Source organism: Lynx rufus, unplaced genomic scaffold, assembly GCF_022079265.1.
Source record: "Lynx rufus isolate CCGP_SWC_20201006 ecotype Redwood Valley unplaced genomic scaffold, mLynRuf1.p SCAF_16, whole genome shotgun sequence".
NCBI lineage: Eukaryota > Metazoa > Chordata > Mammalia > Carnivora > Felidae > Lynx > Lynx rufus.
This window is the reverse complement of record NW_025814830.1, coordinates 831040-855759: the sequence shown is the minus strand read 5'-3', so window position 1 is coordinate 855759 and position 24720 is coordinate 831040. Positions and strand designations below refer to the sequence as shown.

General features: G+C 41.2%; 1 protein-coding gene across 1 annotated transcript; it reads left to right on the top strand.

Moving 5' to 3' along the window:
* The first annotated feature begins 76 nt into the window (after positions 1-76).
* Positions 77-23600, top strand: LOC124511657 (zinc finger protein 724-like). Its single transcript, XM_047079048.1, has 6 exons — positions 77-91; positions 4385-4511; positions 5016-5111; positions 10611-10624; positions 22176-23213; positions 23382-23600. The coding sequence occupies exons 1-6, from the start codon at positions 77-79 to the stop codon at positions 23598-23600; spliced, it is 1509 nt and encodes a 502-aa protein (XP_046935004.1).
* Positions 23601-24720: the final 1120 nt, after the last annotated feature.

Below are 24720 nucleotides of genomic sequence, written 5' to 3'. Positions count from 1 at the left end.
TTTTCTGCGGATGCAGCTGTGAGATCTCCAGCAAAATCTTCAGAGAAGAAACCCAGGGGACCAGGTGAAAGAAGAAATGGCCAGTTCTCAGGTAAGCTGTGCATCTGAGGGCAGAGACCGTGCCCTGTGTTTCTCTTGAAGGCCCATGCAAACTGAAATCGCAAGTGTTGCTTTTTCTAGTTCTGAGATTTCTGCTTTATTTTTTCACCCAAGTTTTAACCTTTTCAGATGATACTCAAGGTTAGGTTTGTAGAACACTCTTCCCTTGTATCGCTGAGCCTTCTCCCCCTTCTCCAACTCCAAATTAAAGTTCTGCAAGTATTGAAAATATTCCCTTTGTGAACGATCCACAGGGGAAGGCGTTGAGTCCAAGATTCCTGTTGCTGGTGGAGTCTGGTCCTGCATAGCACTCAAGGAAAACAGTTCCCATTTAGGTCAGATCTGGATGCTTTATCACCTCTCTGGAGACCAGGAGGAAGAAAATGCACAAATACACAGGATGGATATGAGGCCCGGATTAACTCCAAAGTTGTCAGATAAAAGGGAGACTCTTGCTGCTTAGAATGTGAAAAAGATACCCCATTTTCAGGTTGTTTCATTCCAATTTCATTTCAATTTATTTCATTAGGTAGATTTACCGAGTGATATGCAGAAACCATCCCATTTCAACTGGAACAGTCTTTTTCTGGCAAAGTTTCTCTTTGCCTGTAGTTTCTGATGAAAGGAACAGAGGCAAAAGAAATGTCGATAGGATTAAATTTTCTTACAGTTTGCCATCCATTGATAAACACTAGATATAGGCAGAGTATGACATTGCTCAAGGAATTCACAATTGCCTTCATGTGAATGCTTTGCCAGAGGCAAAAGGGAAGCTCAGCTTGAGGAGAGCCAGACTGCCAGTATCCTGCAAGTCTTCTTGACTATCTGAAAATGCTTTAGAAACTTCTTTTATCTCTATGCCTCCAACTTAAAGCATACCAGGAGTGTCTCCTCAAATCCTGCTGCAGCCCTTGGCGCCCACAATTCCTCTCCCTGTGCTTTCATGAAAACAGCTTTTTTGACCAAAGAGGTCTCCAGAATCCTTTCTTGACCACTTGTTCCCAACCCACATTCCACCCGTTGCCCCTGGACAATGAAGGCTCTCACCTTTGTGTAGTAGAGATAATGACTTCTGGGAGTGGAGGTTCTAAATCACTCAGACCTCCATCCTGTAGATTCTTAGTTTACTCCACATTCTTGATGCAAATCTATTCTTCTATTTAGTTTGTATTTTCAGAACAAGAAAAGAAGAATCCCATAGTTTACATGCTTGCACCTTCGAATCCTGAAACAGAATAGAGCAGAAATGAGGATTGAAACAAAAGCTTTCAATGAAACAGTATATGGTGGGATAATCAAGCACAATGGTCAAGAAATAATTCTGGAGATGTTGCATGATGCAAGATAGCTTATTGGAGTGGCACAGAGACTGCACCTGTGGGCAGAGAGAGCCATTCGGTGGCTTCATTAAGCTTATAAGTCCTAGGGGGAGGGGAGCTGCATGCAGTATTAGATCACAAATGTTCCTTTTATTTTTTTTTAAGTTTATTTACTTATTTTGAGAAGGAGACAGAGCACGTGGGGGGGGAACGGGGAAAAATTGGGAGAGAAAGAGAATCGAAAGCAGGTTCCACATACTCAGTAGCATGGAGCCCTACTGGGGGCTCAAACTCATGAACTGTGAGATCATGACTGAAACCACAACCAAGAGACAGAGGCTTAACCCGCTGAGCAACTCAGGAGGCCCTTCCTTTGAATTTCTGAGTGTAAAACTGCTTCTGCAGGATTTCTCTGGGGATTACCATTCAGTTCAACGTTACTTATGGAGATGTATAGGCAGTCAGGAGACCCCTTAAGAATGTAGCAACCAGCACTTACTTGATGCTTATTAAAACTGCAGGCTCTAGGTCAGCCTTCTCTGGTGAAGGTGCACATTTTCCTGTTTGTATCCCTCATCATACTAGATTCAGAAATAATAGCTGGTTTATGTATATCACTCAATGTGTTTGTGTTGACAGTGTGAATAAAAGACCTAAGCATCATTATCCAAAACTAGATTTATGAGTGTAATATCATTGAAGATGTTTCTTAGTTTCCACGACCATTTTCTGCTCTTCCCTTGTTTTCTGTAGTTTGTGTGAGAGACGGGGAGATCGAGAGAACAAGTGGAGAAGGCACAGAGAGAGAGAGGAAGAGAGAGCGACAATTTAAAAGCAGTCTCCCTGTTATCATCTCAGAACCCAATGTAGGGCACATACACAGGAGCCTGGAGATCACAATCTCAGTCAAAATCAAAAGTCAGATGTTTAACTAACTGAGCCACCCAGGTGGCCCTCCACTCTATCACTTTTAATATGTATATAACTGCTTTCTAAATGTATGGGTGTGTGCATGAAGTGTAAAACAGGAGATCAATTTTGTGTGGACACTTTCTGGTTTCCATCATTCTTTTCAGCTTTCACACGTGTTACTAACGTTGCTTTAGGGTCCCGTCTGGATATTGACCACTGTGTCATTTTAGATCAACTCTAGGTCAGATAACCCGGGTTAAAACGGAATCTCTTCCATGTACTGGATGCTTGACAAAATATCCACAGAGAAATAGAATAACCTGTTTGCTCTCATAGATGATAATTGTTTATAATTGTAATTATTATTCATTTTCCATTAATTTATGAAAAATGAGTAGATGCTCTCTACTAAGTAGGAAATGCTCAGAAAGGCTCCTTGTTGCCTTTTTTGCTATTCTAGTAGAACCTGTGGTTGTTATAAAACCCATGTAGTTCCAAGTACTCCTTGAGTTCCTGCCTTTGAATTCTTGCTCTTTGTTATTCAAATATCTATTCCCTGGCCAATAGGCTAATGTCTTGTCAGCAATGCAGAATCTGGGGGCACTTGGGTGGCTCAGTCAGTTAAGCATCTGACTCTTGATTTCAGCTTAGGTCAGTAGCTCATGGTTCCTGAGATGGAGCCCCAAGTCAGGCTCTGCACTGTCAGTGGGGAGCCTCCTTGGGATTCTCTCTCTCTCCCTCTCTCTACCCCTCCCCCATCTGCTCTCTCCCTCACTCTCTCAAAATAAGCATATAAACTTAAAAAAAATAAAGCTCTTCAATGCACCATTGTGAAATTGTAATTCATATTAGAATATGCTACGTACATTGTAACACACCTAGACTTTCCATCTAAGAAATAGACACCAGGTATACTACGTGATGTGACTATAGTATTTAAAAATGTGGATGCCTTTGTTGATGCCTTCATTTTATAAATTCGCTTGAAAAAACACAATATTTACACTGGTTCTTACCTCAAAGTAAGAAAATAGATGAAAGCATATCATTGTGTTGAAAAAGGTCTTCCTGCAGAAAGCAGGAAACCCCTCTAAGTCAGAACCAGTTTTCCCAATATACCTAAACAAACAGGAATTCACTTCTTGGTGAGTCACAGATAGAATGTATACCAGCTGGGGTTGTCACACAAAGGAAATGTGATTTTCAACAATTAAGGAGACCACAGGGAATCACTTCCAAAGCAGAGACCCCGGGAAGGGAATGGTTTCATATATAGTCAGGGTGGAGAATTAGAGGGAGAGCCCATCACCTGATGTAAAGGTGGGGATAAGGTTGCACTTGGCCCTGAAGAAAACAGTTGTATACAGGGGGGCCTGGGTGGCTCAGTTGGCTGATCATCCAGCTTCAGCTCGGGTCATGATCATGCAGTCTGTGTGCTCGAGATCTTGCGGTTTGTGAGTTCGAGCCCTGCAATTGGCTCTGTGCTGGCAGCTCAGAGCCTGGAGCCTGCTTCCAATTCTGTCTCCCTCCCAGTCCTTCCCCTGCTCCTGCTCTGTCTCTCTCTCTCAAAGATAAATAAATACACAGTGGAATGTTTGCTTTTTGAAAACAAGCAGTTCCATACCTACTCTGGATGTTACATAGTAAATGAGGTTCGTGCTCACTCTTAGGTGGACAGTTTAGCATTATAATGAGGTCATGGTAACAATCCTCTCCCCTTGGTTGGCACCACTGTCTACCTGCTTAGGAGTGAGTCAGGGGATGAGCTCAGACAGGGTGAGTATAAGCTCTTTCTCAGATGACATACCTTTTGTTGTATACTTTCTGTTTCCATCACAAGAGACGATGGCCCTGGGGTGTTGTTGCCTGAAGTAACAGATAAGGTTGAAAGAAGAAGTGAAATAAAATGAGGGACTGAGGGCAGTGGGTATCAACAAGTAAGCAGTGAAGGTCAGGTCTTGGGGTCCAGCTGGTGACATTAACTCCCTCCTGCATCTTAGGTACCATTATGAATGCTGCCTATGGCTACTTGGTAACTGTCTTATTTGTTGCAGGGACTGCTGACCTTCAGGGATGTAGCCATAGAATTCTCTCAGGAGGAATGGGGATGCCTGAACCAGAGTCAGCGAGAACTGTACAGGGATGTGATGTTAGAGACCTATGGACACCTCCTCTTCTTGGGTGAGGATAACTCCTTCCAGACTTCCCAAACCACACTCGTGTGTTTGTTCCTTCCTTTGAAGACTGTCTCTTGGAAACATCCTCTTTGCATGACTGGGATTCAGATCCCTGCAGTAAGAAAAAGAAGTAGAGTTTGTTGATATAGAGAAATATCCTCATGAGGTTTCCTTTCCAGCTGTAGATTCCCCTTCTTTACGGTGAGGTAAGAGCATCATCATCTGTAGATGAGTAGTAATTGTAAACATTGAGTGGCATAAAATGGTACTGCCCACTTAAGCTCCCAACTGCTACTCCTTCCTGTAGTGGTAGTACTTGGACGTGAGGTCATAATGTGAACATTGGAAATTCCTGTCAAGTATACTTAAGGGGCTTTTGGGCAACAGCATTCAGAAATCATTTTCTGGAATTCTACAATGTCCTCTCTCATGTACTGAGCACAGTATTGGGGTGAAAGAATCTGAGAAACAGGTATGTTCTTTTTTTTTTTTTTTTCTGAATAATCAGGCCTCATTGTGTCGAAACCACACCTGGTAATTTTTTTGGAACAAAAGAGGGAGCTCTGGGATGTGAAGAGAAAGAAGACAGTAGCCTCACCAGCAGGTAGGTGGGCATGAACAAAACAGATGACAGTGGTGATATGCAAATATTTAAAATATGGCTCAAGTAGCTCTCCTTGAATGGAAATTAGTTTGGAAGCCCAGTTTTATGTGTGTCCCACTCATAGCGGGACATCAGCTTTCCAACCCATCATACTCTTACATTCTCGAAGGATTCTTTGTTCTGCTCCAGTGATGGTCCATCACATCCACAGTGAGTGCCAGGAGACTCCCCTTGTGCGTTGAGTATCTCCAAAGTCTGAAAGCTTCTCCTTTGCTTTGGAGGCCCTGCAGAATTCTCCATATTCTGAAAAACTCTATTGTAAGTCATTCCCAATTTCTGTTTTCGTGAGAAATGTGTCATAGTAGTGGTGGACATAGTGGGTTTTGGAGTCCAAATCGCAGGAGCACTGGAGACAGGGATCACGTGATTCCCGGTTTGTGCTTTCCAATGTTCCTGAGGCTATAATCTTTTTTTTATTTTAATGTTTGTTTTTGAGAGAGAGACAGAGAGAGGCAGACAGACAGAGCAATTGTGGGGGAGGGGCAGAGAGAGACAGAGACATAGAATTTGACGCAGCCTCCAGGCTTTGAGCAGTCAGCACAGAGCTTGATGTGGGGTTCGAACTCACAGACCACAAGATCATGACCTGAGCTGAAGTTGGATGGTCAACCAACTGAGCCACCCAGGCACCCCACTGATGCTTTAGGCTTAATCATACAAAACTGAGATTCAGTAATTCCCTCAGATAAAAAAGCATTTTCTAAAATGAGAAAATCTCATGCTCTATTTCACTTCAGAAGCTTATTTTTCTTATGAATGATAATGAGAAATTTCCAATTTATGTCTTCCATTCCTCAATGGTGAAATAATTTATCCATGTGTATTCTCATATTCCTACCAACATTAATGCCAGAGGGGAACTAGAACACTGAGAACTTAGAACTCACAGCCTGCCATAAAGACTCAATGGGTACGTTATTTCTCAGTAACTTCATAATTTTCATGTTTTTTCTTGTACAATAGAAACTTCCTGTGCCTTTGTCATAAATGTTTTCACCTTGCGTGGCTCTTTATGAGATTCATTTCTGACTTATTTGATGAAAATTCTGACATGGCATGTGCATCATGAGGTATGAGGTAGATCATTTGGGTTGACCTGTTGGTCTTGCAGAGTTTTCCTGATATCATTTAGTTACCTGTTCTCTCTTCTTTCTCCATAAGTCTCTCTAAGATGATCATTTGAATTGTTTGCCATGGCATAGTGGCCTGATATTTGAATAAAATGGTTACTTTCCTTTTGGCTGTTAGACTGTGATTTACATATTTGTTCTGGACATTTATTTCACAGCTATCGTTCTGTGTCCTTTGAAGAACATTAGCCACCTGATCCCAGTGTCACCCATTACAGGTTCCTTATTTCCTGTGTGCTCTCTGCTGGATCCCTCCACTAGAAGGTTGATATTTTTTCTCTGTTAGCATTAAGTATCATATGGGAGGATGTGCACTAATCATGTCTTTTATTCTGGAAGCTTCCTCCTTCATGTCACCTTGTTTGTTGTCTGCTTTGGAAAATGAAGGATTCCTCCTATGTTTGCTGTAGGAATTGCTGTTTAAAGTAGAGATTGTGAATGAGAGTTCTGTCCTGTAAATTTCCATTTTATTCTGCCCTCATGTCCCATAGATACTCTTCCTTATCTCTTTTCTGTTGCTGCAAATAAAGAAAATGTGTATCACATTAGTTCAAATGCCTTAAAATTGTGAATGTAATCCAGCACAAAACATAAAGGAGACCTAGACTTTTAATGCTATAGAAGACTCAAAAACAATACCTATTGGTATTTCTTTTTTTTTAATATGAAATTTATTGTCAAATTGGTTTCCATATAACACCCAGTGCTCATCGCAACAGGGGCCCCCCTCAATACCCATCACCCACCCTCCCCTCCCTCCCATCGCCCATCAACCCTCAGTATGTCCTCAGATTTAAGAGTGTCTTATGGTTTGCCTCCCTCCTTCTCTAACCTGTTTTTTATTTTCTTTCCCTCCCCCATGGTCCTAAGTTTCTCAAGATCCACATAAGAGTGAAAATACATGGGATCTGTCTTTCTCTGTATGACTTCTTTCACTTAGCATAACACTCTCCAGTTCCATGCACGTTGCAACAAAAGGCCATATTTCATTCTTTCTCATTGCCAAGTAGTATTCCATTGTGTATATAAGCCACAATTTCTTTATCCATTCATTAGTTGATGGACATTTAGGCTCTTTCCATAATTTGGCTATTGTTGAGAGTGCTGCTATAAACATTGGGGTACAAGTGCTCCTATGAATCAACACTCCTGTATCCCTTGGGTAAATTCCTAACAGTGCTATCACTGGGTCATAGGGTAGCGCTATTTTTAATTTTTTCAGGAATCTCCACGCTGTTTTCCAGAGCGACTGCACCAGTTTGCATTCCCACCAACAGTGCAAGAAGGTTCCCGTTTCTCCACATCCTCGCCAGCATCTGTAGTCTCCCGCTGTGTTCATTTTAGCCACTATGACTGGTGTGCGGTGGTATCTGAGTGTGGTTTTGATTTGTATTTCCCTGATGAGGAGTGACGTTGAGCATCTTTTCATGTGCCTGTTGGGCATCTGGATGTCTTCTTTAGAGAAGTGTCTATTCATGTTTTCTGTCCATTTCTTCACTGGATTTTTTGTTTTTCGGGTGTGGAGTTTGGGGAGTTGTCTTTAGATTTTGGAAGCTAGCCCTTTGTCTCATATATCATTTGCAAATATCTTTTCCCATTCCGTTGGTTACCTTTTCGTTTTGTTGATTGCTTCCTTTGCTGTGCAGAAGCTTTTTATCTTCATGAGGTCCCAATAGTTCATTTTTGCTTTTAATTCCCTGGCGTTTGGGGATGTGTCAAGTAAGAAATTGCTGCGGCTGAGGTCAGAGAGTTTTTTCCCTGCTTTCTCCTCTAGCGTTTTGATGGTTTCCTGTCTCACATTCAGGTCCTTCATCTATTTTGCGTTTATTTTTGTGAATGGTGTGAGAAAGTGGTGTAGTTTCAACCTTCTGCATGTTGCTGTCCAGTTCTCCCAGCACCATTTGTTAAAGAGTCTGTCTTTTTTTCCATTGGATATTCTTTCCTGCTTTGTCAAAGATTAGCTGGCCATATTTTTGTGGGTCTAGTTATGGGGATTCCATTCTATTCCATTGGTCTATGTGTCTGTTTTTGTGCCAATACCATGCTGTCTTGATGATGACAGCTTTGTAGTAGAGGCTAAAGTCTGGGATTGTGATGCCTCCCGCTTTGGTCTTCTTCTTCAATATTACTTTGGCTATTCGGGGTCTTTTGTGGTTCCATACAAAGGTTAGGATTGCTTGTTTTAGCTTTGAGAAGAATGCTGGTGCACTTTTGATTGGGATTGCATTGAATGTGTAGATAGCTTTGGGTAGTATTGACATTTTAACAATATTTATTCTTCCAATCCATGAGCATGGAATGTTTTTCCATTTCTTCACATCTTCTTCAATTTCCTCCATAAGCTTTCTATAGTTTTCAGGATACAGATATTTTACATCTTTGGTTAGGTTTATTCCTAGGTATTTTATGCCTCTTGGTGCAATTGTGAATGGGATCAGTTTCTTTATTTGTCTTCCTGTTGCTTCATTATTAGTGTATAAGAATGCAACTGATTTCTGTACATTGATTTTGTATCCTACGACTTTGCTGAATTCATGTATCAGGTCTAGCAGACTTTTGGTGGAGTCTATCACAGGTTTTCCATGTGTAGTATCATGTCATCTGGAAAAAGCAAAAGCTCGACTTCATCTTTGTCAATTTTGATGCCTTTGATTGCCTCTTGTTTTGTGTGTGCCGATGCTAGCACTTCCAACACTATGTTAAACAACAGCGGTGAGAGTGGACATCCCTGTCGTGTTCCTGATCTCAGGGAGAAAGCTCTCAGTTTTTCCCCATTGAGGATGATATTAGCTGTGGGCTCTTCATAAATGGCTTTTATGATGTTTAAGTGTGTTCTTTCTATCCTGACTTTCTCAAGGGTTTTTATTAAGAAAGGATGCTGAAATTTGTCTAATGCTTTTTCTGCCTCTATTGACAGGATCCTATGGTTCTTATTTTTTCTTTTACTAATGTGATGTAACACGTTGATTGATTTGCGAATGCTGAACCAGCCCTGATGCTCAGGAATGAATCCCACTTGATCATGGTGAATAATTCTTTCTATATGCTGTTGAATTCGATTTGCTAGTATCTTATTGAGAATGTTTTCATTCATATTCATCAGGGATATTGGGCGGTAGTTCTCTTTTTTTCCTGGGTCTCTGGTTTAGGAATCAATGTAATGCTGCCTTCATAGAATGAGTCTGGAAGTGTTCCTTCCCTTTCTACTTTTTCGAGTAGCTTGAGAAAGATAGGTATTATCTCTGCTTTAAATGTCTGGTAGTATTCCCCTGGGAAGCCATCTGGCCCTGGACTCATATTTGTTGGGAGGTTTTTGATAACTGATTCGATTGCTTCGCTGGTTATGGGTCTGTTCAAGCTTTCAATTTCTTCCTGTTTGAGTTTTGGAAGCATGTGGGTGTTAAAGAATTTGTCCATTTCTTCCAGGTGGTCCAGTTTGTTGGCATATAGTTTTTCATAATATTCCCTGATAATTGCTTGTATTTCTGAGGGATGGGTTATAATAAATCCATTTTATTTCATGATTTTATCTATTTGGGTCATCTCCCTTTTCTTTTTGAGAAGCTTGGCTAGAGACTTATCAATTTCGTTTATTTTTTCAAAACACCAACTCTTGGTTTCATTGATCTGCTCTACTGTTTTTTAGATTCTATATTGTTTATTTCTGCTCTGATCTTTATTATTTGTCTTCTTCTGCTGGGTTTGAGTTGTCTTTGCTGTTCTGCTTCTGTTTCCTTTAGGTGTGCTGTTAGATTTTTTATTTAGGAATTTTCTTGTTTCTTGAGATAGGCTTGGATTGCAATGTATTTTCCTCTGATGACTGCCTTCGCTGCATCCCAGAGGGTTTGGATTGTTGTATTTTCATTTTCATTTGTTTCCATATATTTTTTAATTTCTTCTCTAATTGTCTGGTTTACCCATTCATTCGTTAGTAGGGTGTTCTTTAACCTCCATGCTTTTGGAGGTTTTCCAGACTTTTTCCTGTGGTTGATTTCAAGCTTCATAGCGTTGTGGTCTGAAAGTAGGCATGGTATGATCTCAATTCTTGTATACTTATGAAGGGTACAGTCTTTAATTTAAAGTCTAGTTTGTCTGATATAAGTATGGCTACTCCAGCTTTCTTTTGAGTTCCAGTAGCATGATAGATAGTTCTCCATCTCCTCACTTTCAATCTGAAGATATCCTCAGGTCTAAAATGAGTGTCTTGTAGATAGCAAATAGATGGGTCTTGTTTTGTTTTGTTTTGTTTTGTTTTGTTTTGTTTTGTTTTCCATGCTGATACCCTATGCCTTTTGGTTGGACCACTTAGTTCATTTACATTCAGTGTGATTATAAAAAGATATGGGTTTAGAGTCACTGTGATGTCTGTAGGTTTCTTGCTTGTAGTGATGTCTCTGGTACTTTGTTTCACAGGATCCCCCTTAGGACCTCTTGTAGGGCTGGTTTAGTGGTGATGATTTCATTCAGTGTTTGTTTATTTGGGAAGAACTTTATCTCCTATTCTAAATGACAGACTTGCTGGATAGAGGATTCTCGGCTGCATATTTTTTCTGTTCACCACATTGAAGATTCCCGGCCATTCCTTTCTGGCCTGTCAAGTTTCAGTAGATAGATCCGTCACGAGTCTTATCGGTCTCCCTTTATATGTTAGAGCATGTTTATCCCTAGCTGCTTTCAGAATCCTCTCTTTATCCTTGTATTTTGCCAGTTTCACTATGATGTCATGCAGAGGATCGATTTAAGTTACGTCTGCAGGCAGTTCTCTGTGCCTCTTGGATTTCAATGCCTTTTTCCTTCCCCAGATCTGGGAAGTTTTCAGCTATGTGTTCTTCAAGTACACCTTCAGCACTTTTCCCTCTCTTCCTCCTCCGGAATCCCAATTATGTGTATATTATTGCATTTCTTCATATCACTTAGTTCTCTAATTCTCCCTCATACTCCTGGATTTTTTTTTATCTTTTTCTCAGCTTCCTCTTTTTCCATAATTTTCTCTAATTCACCTATTCTCTCCTCTGCCTCTTTAATCTGAGCTGTGTTCGCCTCCATTTTAATTTACACCTCATTTATGGCATTTTTTAGCTCCTCCTGTTTCTTACTCCCTTGATCTCTGTAGCGATATATTCTCTGCTGTCCTCTATACTTTTTTCAAGCCCAACGATTAATTTTATGGCTTTTATTTTATTTTATTTATTTATTTTTCAACGTTTATTTAGTTTTTGAGACAGGGAAAGACAGCATGAACGGGGGAGGGTCAGAGAGAGAGGGAGACACAGAATCTGAACCAGGCTCCAGGCTCTGAGCTGTCAGCACAGAGCCCACACAGGGCTCGATCTCATGGAACCCGAGATCATGTCCTGAGCTGAAGTCGGATGCTTAACCGACTGAGCTATGCAGGCACCCCTATTTTTTAAATTCATTTTCTGTTATATTGCTTAACTCGTTTTTGATCAGTTTGTTAGCTGTCACTACTTCCTGGCGTTTCTTTTGAGAAGAATTCCTCTGTTTTGTCATTTTGGATAGTCCCTGGAGTGGCACAGAACTGCAGGGCTCTTCCCCTGTGCTGTCTGGGGTAACTTGTGTTGGTGGCCCGGGTCACAGTCAGATATGATGTCTGCCCCCAGCCCCCCGCTGGGGCCACAGTCAGACTGGTGTGTACTTTATCTTCCCCTCTCCCAGGGGCAGGACTCACTGTGGAGTGGTGTGGCCCCTGTCTGGACTACTTCCACACTGCCAGGCTTGTGGTGCATCCTCTGTGGGATCTGGTGTATTAGCCAGGGTGGATCTGCACGGTGCACAGGGGCAGGAGGGGCAGGCTCAGCTCACTTTGCCTTTGGTGCTCCAAGGTCCACTGCAGGAGGGGCCATGCAGCACTGGGAGGGAGGCAGACCCTTTGGAGGGATGGTTGCATAGAAGCACAGTGTCGGTGTTTGTGCAGTTCAAGCAGTTTCCGTGATGGGAACTGGTTCCCTTTGGAATTTCAGCGGGTGGATGGGCGAGGGAGTTGGCTCTGGCCACCACCTTTGTTCCCTGGTGAGCTGAGCTCTGTCCTCCAGAGTTCAACAACTCTTCCTCCCATTATCTTCTAGCCCTTCTGCTCTTCGAGCAGAGCTGTTGACTTATAACGTTCCAGATGTTATGTCCCACTTGGCTGTCAGAAAACACTCAGTACGGCCCCTCTGCATTTGCAAGTCAGACTGTGGGGTCTGTGTTGGAGGGCAGGCTACCCCTCCACTGCCCCGGCTCCCTCCCACCAGTCCATGTAGTGCGCACCGCCTCTCTCCCCTTCCTACCCTCTTCTGTGGGCTTCTTGTCTACACTTGGCTCCAGAGAGTCCATTCTGCTAGTCTTGTGGCGGTTTTCTGGGTTATTCAGGCAGATGGGTTATTCCACCCAGATGTGGGAGGAATCTAAGTGATTAGCAGGACGTGGTGAGCCCAGCATCTCCTACACTGCCATATTCCCCTCCTTCTGTCCTCCTCTGTATTTCTGAGTTTGTGTGTTTGTGGTGTATTTGCAAGTCACAAAAACCTTTCTCCACAAATAGATGTATAATCTGCATGTCACTGAAAACAGTTCTTAGTTTCAGGGAGAGTAAACATTTTTCATTCTATCACTTTTATTCTTTTGTATTCAATTGGTAATTTTTGTATTTTATATGGAATTTTCACTTTTCTCTTTATGTTACTCAGTTTCATGGTTTTATTTTTATTTATTTATTTTTTTATATGAAGTTTATTGACAAATTGGTTTCCATACAACACCCAGTGCTCATCCCAAAAGGTGCCCTCCTCAATACCCATCACCCACCCGCCCCTCCCTCCCACCCCCCATCAACCCTCAGTTTGTTCTCAGTTTTTAACAGTCTCTTATGCTTTGGCTCTCTCCCACTCTAACGTTTTTTTTTTTTTTTTTTTTTTTTGCCTTCCCCTCCCTCATGGGTTCCTGTTAAGTTTCTCAGGATCCACATAAGAGTGAAACCATATGGTATCTGTCTTTCTCTGTATGGCTTATTTCACTCACCATCACACTCTCCAGTTCCATCCACGTTGCTACAAAAGGCCATATTTCATTTTTTCTCATTGCCACGTAGTATTCCATTGTGTATATAAACCACAATTTCTTTATCCATTCATCAGTTGATGGACATTTAGGCTCTTTCCATAATTTGGCTATTGTTGAGAGTGCTGCTATGAACATTGGGGTACAAGTGCCCCTATGCATCAGTACTCCTATATCCCTTGGGTAGATTCCTAGCAGTGCTATTGCTGGGTCATAGGGTAGGTCTCTTTTTAATTTTCTGAGGAACCTCCACACTGCTTTCCAGAGCGGCTGCACCAATTTGCATTCCCACCAACAGTGCAAGAGGGTTCCCGTTTCTCCACATCCTCTCCAGCATCTATAGTCTCCTGATTTGTTCATTTTGGCCACTCTGACTGGCGTGAGGTGATACCTGAGTGTGGTTTTGATTTGTATTTCCCTGATAAGGAGCGACGCTGAACATCTTTTCATGTGCTTGTTGGCCATCTGGATGTCTTCTTTAGAGAAGTGTCTATTCATGTTTTCTGCCCATTTCTTCACTGGGTTATTTGTTTTTCGGGTGTGGAGTTTGGTGAGCTCTTTATAGATTTTAGATACTAGCCCTTTGTCCGATATGTCATTTGCAAATATCTTTTCCCATTCCGTTGGTTGCCTTTTAGTTTTGTTGGTTGTTTCCTTTGCTGTGCAGAAGCTTTTTATCTTCATAAGGTCCCAGTAATTCACTTTTGCTTTTAATTCCCTTGCCTTTGGGGATGTGTCGAGTAGGAGATTGCTACGGCTGAGGTCAGAGAGGTCTTTTCCTGCTTTCTCCTCTAAGGTTCTGATGGTTTCCTGTCTCACATTTAGGTCCTTTATCCATTTTGAGTTTATTTTTGTAAATGGTGTGAGAAAGTGGTCTAGTTTCAACCTTCTGCATGTTGCTGTCCAGTTCTCCCAGCACCATTTGTTAAAGAGGCTGTCTTTTTTCCATTGGATGTTCTTTCCTGCTTTGTCAAAGATGAGTTGGCCATATGTTTGTGGGTCTAGTTCTGGGGTTTCTATTCTATTCCATTGGTCTGTGTGTCTGTTTTTGTGCCAATACCATGCTGTCTTGATGATGACAGCTTTGTAGTAGAGGCTGAAGTCGTTTCATGGTTTTAATATATTTGCATTACCATCACCACGTTGAAAGTTTCAGTAAACTTACTTTTAGGATTGTCTCTGTATAATGGTTGGTGTGTTCCTCGTAGATGAATTTAAAGTCGGATAATCTGGATAAAGACACATATTATAGTATTATTGCAATTTTGCCAGATATTCTTTTGGAAGATGAAAGACAACACTATTGTTCTCATAGATTACTGGGATAGATGGGTGAATTCATGCAAAACTGTTAGAATGGTCTGTACTGTGTAGTAAGTGTTTAAGGAGAATGGTTGTTTCTATTCATGATATGAGGCTTAGTAATTTCCTCATTATTCTTCAGGTTCAAAGTCCTCCATGATTTCTTCTTGTGTTTTTTTTTTTTTCTTGGAATATAGAAGTGTGGTTCTTGAAGTGAAGATGTTGGCATTAGTTTCAGGTTTGTGAGAAATGTAGAAACTCAGACCACACATAAAATTCGAAATCAGAATGTGAGTTTTAAGATGCTCTGTTCGTTTTCATACGTCATACTGACAATGTCACATTGACATTGAAGTGCACGCGTAGCTCACCATCACTTTTTCATTATTCTGTGTCTGTTTTCTTCTGTAGTACATTATTTTGACAACTGATTTTGTCGTATGTTGGAAATTAGGAAGTTTGGTGCCACCAGAATACTCTTTATGTTTCAAGATTATTGTGGGTATATATTATCCTGCCATACCCATGTGAATATTCCATTTGGTTGTGATCTTTCTGCCAAAAATGTCATTGGGAATTTGATGGGGGTCGCATGAAGTCAGTAGATCACTTTGAGTATAGTGACAGTTGGATAATTTGAAGTATTCCAATGTAAGAACATGGATGTGTTTTCACTTACTTCTTCTTTCAATTCCTTCACAATATTTTATAGTTTTCTCTGCACCAGTTTTGACCTCTAACATTATGTTGAGTCTTAAGTTGTTTATTCTTTGTCATGCTACTGTAACTGTAATTATATTTTGTGGGGGATTGTTCTTTGTTGTGTATAAACCATGAATTCTTATTTGTTGGGTTTGTGATCTCCAATTTTGTAAAATTTGCTTGAGTTTTAGCAGGTTTTTCAAAATGAGGATTCTTTGGGGGCACTTGGGTGGCTCAGTTGGTGGAGTGTCTGACTGTTGATTTTGGCTCAGGTCATGATCCCAGGGTCATGGGATCAAGACCTGCCTCAGGCTCCACACCTAACATGCAGCTTGCTTGAGAGTCTCTGCCTCCCTGTGCCCCTAAACTACTTGCACACATACTCTGTCCCAAAAGATAATAATTTAAAATAAAAAAAAAATAGGGATTCTTCAGAGAGGAAGATAGTATCATGACACACTAGGAGTACCCTACCCTCATCACATCCCAGAAACACATCCAGCTAACCACCAAAACGTCGTACGTATCCCAAAAAGCAACCTTAAGACTGACAGAGGAATTACCCAGCTAATGAGAGAGAAGAGGCACATCGAAGATTGTAGGAAGTATAGAGATTTGGCCGGGGGAGCAACAGATTATAGTGCTGCTGAAAGCAGGGAACTGTGGTTGTGGAGAAGGATGAGAGAGAGTGGAGCCCAAAGAAGAATGCACAAGGAGAACATTTCCCTAATGTCATTGTCTTGGAAAAGGAGAAGGCCTGTATTTTGTGCTTTCTTAGAAACAGTGTGGCTTCAAGCCTTGAGTTTTGATGCCGGCGGGCTTAGCTTGGAAAGATCCAGGAGGGTACTGCACTGTCCTGGACAGAAGGTAGGTTCACAACCTGGGGGTAGACAGCATGGAAACAGCGATGTGAAGAGCATTTGGGGCACAGATGAGTGAGATTATTTGATATTCTAGGGGCCCTTCAATGAGGTGCATCATGGGGAACAAAGGAGCTGACTGGTTCCATTTCCTTCCCACGTTCCTCAGTATGAACACAGATCACCCTGAGAGAAAGGGCTCAGCGGGGACACTGGCTGCCTGCCTTGCTTACAACAAGCCCCAAGCCCCTATGCTCTGGTGGAACTGCCCTTCTCAGTCAAGCCTGACTCAACCCAGCAAGGTTGGCCCCTACCTCAGGGGACCTGCATAATCTGCTGCCCACACCACATGTGACCACACAGTTCTGCATGGCCTCCGTTCTGGTGGAGTTGATGTCCGGTCTCATCTCACAAGCAGACCACAGCATAACCAGTCAAAACTCGCCCCATTGAGGACAGGGTCCAAACACTGGCAGGAGAGCTTCTGCAGACCACTGGCATCAAAGATAGATCAGGAGACATAACTGGCTATTTTAACATACAGAGGGTGGTGGAGATGTAGACAAAATGCCAAGATGGAAGAATTTATCCAAAATGAAACAACAAGATATGGCCGTGGCCAGAGATTTCAGTGAAACACTGTATCAGTAACATTCCAAATGGAAAATTGAAGGCAACTATCATAAGGATACTCACTGAGCTTGTGAAAAGAAGACAGCAGTGAGGCTCTGACTACAGAGATAAGAGGCTTAGCAAAGGAAGAGTGACGTAAAATGCAATAAATGAGATGAGAAATGCACTTGATTCAATGAACAGGATGTTGGAAGAATGAGAGCAGCAAATTGGTGGCCTTAAACACAAAATAATGGAAAATAGTGAAACTTAAGGAGGAGAGAGACAGAGAGACAGAGTAGAACTATGCAACATGAAATAGCCTTAGGAAATCAGGGACGCCCTCAAAAGTGATAAGATTTATATTACAGGGGTCACAGAACAAGATGAGAAAGGGGGTCAGAAAAGTTACTTCAGGGAATAATAGAAGAAAGCATTCCTACTCAGGATTAGGGAGGCACAGACCTGCAGATTCAGGAGGCACAGAACTCCATCGAAATCACCAAAAGTAGGCCTACACCAAGACATCTTGGAATCCAATTAGCAAACTATGGTGATAATGACAAAATCTTAAAAGCAGCAACACAGAGGAAGTATTTACCCATCCTGAAAAGCATAAGGCCAGCTCAAGATTTCTCAGCAGAAACTTGGCAACCCTGAGGGAGGGACATGATAGATTCAAAATGCTGAATGGGGAAAATAGGCAGCCAAGAACAGTCTATCCAGGAAGGCTATCATTCAGACTAGAGGAGAGAGAGAGATTTCCAGTCAAACAGAAACTAAAGGAGTTTGTGACCACTGGAACAGCCCTCCAAGACATGTTTAAGGATAGTCTTTGACTTCAGAGGAGAGACCAAAAGTGAGAAAGACAAGAAAGTATCAGAAAACAATCTCCAGAAACAATGCCAAAAGTAATAATAAAATGGCAGCAAATAGGTATCTAGTCAATGATTCCTTTGAAGGGAAATGTACTGTGCACTCCAATCAAAACACATAGGGTGTCTAAATGGATTAAAAAAAAACCCAAACCGATTAATCTGCTGTCTACAAAAGACTCAATTTAGACCTGAAGTTGTCTGCCAGTTGAAAGTGAGGGGCTAGAGAAACATCATCATGCAAATGGATGTCAAAAGAAGGCCAGTGTAGCAATATTTATATTCAACAAACTAGCCTTTTTTTGTTCTTGTATTGTGGTTATCTCCTCTTGGGTACCAGAGTAATGCCTGCCACCTAGAATGATTTTCAATGGGTTCCCTGTATTCTATTATTTGTAGAATTTTGATGAATTTTATCAGCAATTGCTTTTTTAAAAAAATATAATGTTCTCCATTACTTTTTTGATAACTATTTATTTTGAGAGGAGAGATAAGAAGGAAGAGGTAAGGAGAGATAGAGATAGAGAGCATCCCAAGAAGGATGCCCACTGTCAGTGCAGAGCCCAGTGTGGGGCTGGAACTCACAAAGTGAGATCATGACCAGAGCCAAAACCTACAGTTGGATGCTAAACCAACTGAGCCACCGGGGCATCCAAGGAATTACTTGTTTAAAAGTTTGGTCCATTGACCAGTGAAGGCATGTGCTCTTGGTCTTTTCCAAATTGTCTAATATGTTAGTGTATGTTTGCTTTAGGAATCGTTTATCACACTATATGTTTCTGTGTGTAACTGTTGCCTCGTTTTCTTTTCCATTTGTCTTTATCGTTGGTGAGGTTTTTTTTTCACTGTAAATATATTTAAAGTATTGTCAAGTTTGTTTGTGGTATTGGAGAAACGGAATTACTTTCAATGTTATGTTATTGTTTATTTGGGTCTTCATTTTACTTCTTTCTTATTTTTCTTTAGCATTTCCTTTGACAGAATTTTAGCTAAATTTCTTCATTCTTTTGTTGATTGAGGTGTAATAAAAGAAAAAGGTGAAATACAATAATTAATCATTTATAGCATAAAAATTGAAAGTGGAGGGTCTAGTAGAAAAATTAGGAAAAAATGAATAATAATGATTACCAAAAAAAAAAAAGTGTCCTTGGATTTTGTATAGATAATGTCATCCTCTAACAGCGATAATTTTGCTTTTTCTCTTCCAATTTGTTTCCATTTTAGAATTGTTTTAAGTTTATTTATTTTGAGAGAGTGGGAGTCAGGAGAAGCAGAGAGAAAGGGAGAGAGAGAGAGAGACAGAGTGAACCCCAACAGGCTCTGTGCTGGAGGCTGATGTGGGGCTCAAACTCACATAGTGCCAGGTTGAAAACCAAGAGTCAGACAATTAAGTGAGCCAAGCAAGCGCCCCCAATTTGGTTTCCTTTTATGTATTTTTTTTCCTAATTGTTCTGAATAGTGCCAGTACTGTGTGGAATGGACATGGGAAAGTTGCTTCAATATCTTATTTGTGATCCTATAGGAGGAGCTTTTGGCCTTCTCATCGATTATGTTGGATTTCAGCTTTGCACACATACATGATCTTTATTAGGATGAAGTAGTTTACTTGGATTCTTCCTTATTGAGTATCTTTAATCATGAAATGGTGTCCAATATGCTCACTTCCTGTCCTCTGTCAATTAAGATAATCCTCTCTTTGTGATCTTTAGTCTGTAATGTGCAGTCCCAACTCAATAGTTTTCCATATGGTGAAACATTCTTGAATTTCAGGAAAAAATCCCAGTTGATTATGTCATAAAATGGTAAAATATGCTTTTGATTCAGTTTGTTTTTCATTTGTTTATTTGTTTTGAGAGGGAGAGGAAGGAAGAGGACAATGGGAGGGGCAGAGAGTGAGGAGGAAAGAGGATATCAAGCAGGGTTTTCAGTTTGTAATGAGCTGGACATGGGGCCTGATCTCACGACTGAAGTCATGACCTGAGCTGAAGTCAAGGGTCGGGTGCGTCACCAACTTAGGCTCCCAGGCTCCCCTATTTGCTTAGTTTTATGGTGGACGTTGCATGAATATTCCCCACAGACGGTAATTCATAGTCTTCTATACTTGTAGCATCTTCCTTCAGCTTTGATAACCTGTTAAGGCTGGTATGATCAAGGGTTTTCATAATCTCCCTTCTCTTCACTCCCTAGAAATGTCTGGGGAGATTTCAAGTACTTTGTCATGTGTGTCTATGAATTATTCTGTGAATTCATCTGGCATAAGAGTTTTCCTTCCTGGGAGTTTATTTTTTTTATTTTTAATTAAAAAACATTTTTAATGTTTTTATGTATTTTTGAGACAGGGAGAGACAGAAAGAGACAGAGCATGAGCAGCGGAGGGGAGGAGAGAGAGGGAGGCACAGAATCCGAAGCAGGCTCAAGGCTCTGACCTGTCAGCACAGAGCCCGATGAGGGGCTCGAACTCAAGCACTGTGAGATCATGGCCTGAGCTGAAGTCTGGTGCTTACTCAACTGAGCCACCCAGGGGTCCCATTGGGACTTTAGTTATTACAGTGTTAATGTACTTAGTAGTTGTAGATCTGTTGACTTTTTTCTTTTTTTTTTTTTTTTGAGTGTGAGAGTCAGTGAGTGGGAGAGAATGCAGAGGGAGAGAGAGAGAGAATCTTAAACAGACTTCATGCTTAGGGTAGAGCCTGATACGGGTGTCCATCACATGACCCTAAGATCATGACCTGAGCCAAAATCAAGAGTTGGATGCTCAACCGACTAAGCCACCCAGGTTCCTCTTTCATTATAATCTTTTCTCCATGATGATGTCAAGTAGGTTATACGTTATTTGAAATAGGTACTTTTCTTTTTTTGGATACCTATTTGTTAGCATGTAATTATCCTTTTTCCCAATTATGATTACTTTTATTTCTATGATATCACATGTACGGTGTCTTGTTTTAGTTCTTCACTTCTGATTTTAGGTGAACTTCAATTTTTCATCCTTACTTGACAGTGTTATAGGTCTGTCAAATTTTTGGGTTACTTCTGAAAACAAACTCGTCCTGTTGTTTTATTCCTACTTTTGCTATATCGTATTTTCATAATTTCTGTTTGACTTTTAAATTAACTGTGCTTCCTTCTAAATTTTGGCTCATAGGGTAATTTCCTGATTCTTTGTGACACAGGAATTTGATTTGTGCTACACCATTACAGAATTACAGAATGATCTATTAGGCTATTTCTTCACGTTGTGTGTAAGTTTCTGTGTCAAGGAAGAATGAACTCCCGATGAGTCCTTCTCAACCATCTTCCTGACACTCTCAGACTGATTTGAAGGTTGTATATTAGAAGTTGTCAGTACCTTCATGTGAGAGTACTAATTGGAATGATGTCTCTTTTTTTGTTATTTGCTATCTTTCAGCTATATCTTCACATGGCAGCCAGAGCTTCCTGCCAAAGCCATGCATAGAAGCCTCTTCCCAAAATGTGTCACTGGGTACATGGAAACGTCATGCCCTTGAGAATTTACACTTAATGATAAACTGGGACAGTGGCAGAAAGAATGAAGCACATCAGAAGTTTCATGAAGGACGTGGTCCAATTGAGACGACCGCCCATAACAAGAACTTCACAGCCGCAGGTGGCCAAGGACATAAAACTTCTTGGAAAACCGCCCTTTTTACATCCACTATTTGTGCAAAGCACTATGCACCTGTTAGCAGAAGTTCCATTCAAATATGCAAACATACATATTTGTACAATGAAAATTTGGAACATTTGGAAAGTTACCTCATCCACACTGAAAACAATGCTGTGAACCATTGTGAAAGTGGGATTGGATTGACCTTTCAGTCAAATAGTTCTAAAACTCAGAGATTCAAAAATGAAGATAAAAGGCCTAGGACGTCTCAATTTGGGAGGTGCTTCACAGAGGAGGTGACCCTGCAACATTTCCAGAGCATTTTCAATGGAGCTACACTGGCTCAATACAGTGAATCTGAGACACAGTCTAACCAGGGCTCTCATGTTAACAAATGTCTGAGGACTCTGCAAGAAAACCATTTTGAATCTAATAAAGATGAGGAAGTGTTTTATCCAAACTCCAAATATACCAATAGTAAGAGTACACAGAGGGGAGAAATTACTTCTAAATATGATGAATGTGGGAAAGCTCTGAAGCAGTCCTCCAGTATTGCTGATCATCAGAGGCTTCATGGGGGTGGAAACCCATACACATATAGTGAATCTGGGAACATGTTTAATCAATCATTAAGCCTAAATACATATAAGACAAGTGGTACTGGAGAGAAAAGGTACATTGGCAAGGAATGTGGCAAAACCTTTGACAGGCACTCAACACTATCTCAACATCAGCAAACGCATACTGTAAAGAAATTTGACAAATGTGAAGAAGGTGGTCAAACCTTTAAGGATGGGTCATCACTCCATTCAGACAGGCGAATCCGTACTGCCCAGAAACCTTACAAATGTCAACAATGTGGCAAGGCCTTTAGCCAGCAATCATTTCTTACTCAGCATCAAAGAATCCACACTGGAGAGAAACCTCACGAATGTCAAGAATGTGGCAAGGCCTTTAAATGGCACTCATACCTTATTAAACATCACAGAATACATACTGGAGAGAAACCTTACCAATGTCAAGAATGTGGCAAGGCCTTTAACCAGCAATCATCCCTTACTAAGCATCACAGAATGCATACTGGAGAGAAACCTTACCAATGTCAAGAATGTGGCAAGGCCTTTAGCCACCCATCATCCCTTACTAAGCATCACAGAATGCATACTGGAGAGAAACCTTATAAATGTCAAGAATGTGGCAAGGCCTTTAGCCATCCAACATCCCTTACTAAGCATCACAGAAGGCATACTGGAGAGAAACCTTACAAATGTCAAGAATGTGGCAAGGTCTTTCCCCAGCAATCATCCCTTAGTCGACATCACAGAATTCATACTGGAGAGAAACCTCACAACTGTCAAGAATGTGGCAAGGCCTTTAGCTACCAATCATCCCTTACTCAGCATCACAGAATCCATACTGGTGAGAAACCTTACCAATGTCAAGAATGTGGAAAAGCCTTTAATTCTTCCTCACGACTTACTGAACATCACAGAATTCATACTGGAGAGAAACCCCACAAATGTAAAGAATGTGGCAAGGCCTTTAAAGCGTACTCACAGCTTACTCAACATCACCTAATTCATACTGGAGAGAAACCTTACAAATGTAAAGAATGTGGTAAGGCCTTTAGCAGATACTCAACCCTTTTTCAACATCACAGAATTCATACCGGACAGAAACCTTACCAATGTAACAAATGCAGCAAATCCTTTAATTTACCTTCAAGGCTTACTCAGCATCACAGAATCCATACTGGAGAGAAACCTTACCAATGTCAAGAATGTGGTAGAGCCTTTATGCGGCAATCATCCCTTACTCGGCATCACAGAATGCATACGGGAGAGAAACCTTACAAATGTCAAGAATGTGGAAAGGTCTTTAGCCAGCGAACAACACTTACTCAGCATCATGTAATTCATACTGGAGAGAAACCTTACAAATGTCAAGTATGTGGCAAGGACTTTAGCCAGCAAGCATCCCTTAGTCAGCATCAGAGAATTCATAGTGGAGAGAAACCTCACAAATGTCAACAATGTGGGAAGGCCTTTAGGTTGAAGTCAAACCTCAATGACCATCACAGAATTCATACTGGAGAGAAACCTTTCCAATGTCAACAATGTGGCAAAGCCTTTAGGATTAAGTCAAACCTTAATGGCCATCACAAAATTCATACTGGAGAGAAACCTTACCAATGTCAGATATGTGGGAAGGGCTTTACCAAATGCTCAGAACTTCGTCAGCATCACAGAATTCATACTTGAGCCAACCTTACCAATGTAACGTGTGCAAAAGGCTTTAATCACCAATCATCTTTATTCAAGATTATAGAAATCATCTTGGAGCAAATGTTACAGAGTTTAAGACTGTGAAGGAATTTTCCCCCCACTTTTTTAAAAGTTTTTCTTCGATAGAATGAGTGGGAGGTTGCAGAGGCAGACACACACACAGAATGAAAAGCAGGTTCCAGGCTCCGAGGTTTCTGCACAGACATCTCAGAGCCTGATGCAGGGCTCGGACCCATAAACTGCTATATCACGACATGAGGTGAAGTTGGATGCTTCACTGACTGAGCCACCCAGGCACCCCAAGACTGTGAGAGAACTTTTTTTTTTTTAATTTTTTTTTCAACGTTTATTTATTTTTGGGACAGAGAGAGACAGAGCATGAACGGGGGAGGGGCAGAGAGAGAGGGAGACACAGAATCGGAAACAGGCTCCAGGCTCTGAGCCATCAGCCCAGAGCCCGACGCGGGGCTCGAACTCACGGACCGCGAGATCGTGGCCTGGCTGAAGTCGGACGCTTAACCGACTGTGCCACCCAGGCGCCCCGTGAGAGAACTTTTAAGGAGGGCTCAACGCTACTCCACATCGCAGAATCCACATTGAGGATTAACGATTCCCAAGTAAACAATATGGCAAGACTTTAGCCAATGCTGATCCCTGATTTCTTGTCAGAGAATGTGTTATACAGATGATTTTACACAAAGAATCTGGGAAGCCCTTTAATGGTGCTCCAGCCTCATTCTTTTCACCACTCATGCCGTTGACTTCCACAGGATCATCGGCCCATATTTGGGAGCCCCATCTGAATGGGAGAAACACCACTTTTAGATGGCTGTTTCCCTGTCCTGTCATGTCTGGTATATTTTAAAGAGTATCTTTTTCACATTTTACAAAGCAAGACTGCTCTCCCCCTGCTTTTTTAACTTTCCAAGTTATTCAGGCCTCATATCCATTCTCTGTTTTTTTGCATTTATTATTTGGTCCAAAAAGTTTGTTTTATTATAACACAAAGAGAGGACCTGTGGGCACCAAGATCCACAGTGAAGAGTGACTTTGCAGCTGGGGGAGGGAAAGGCAAAAGGGAGGTCTCCAGAAGAAT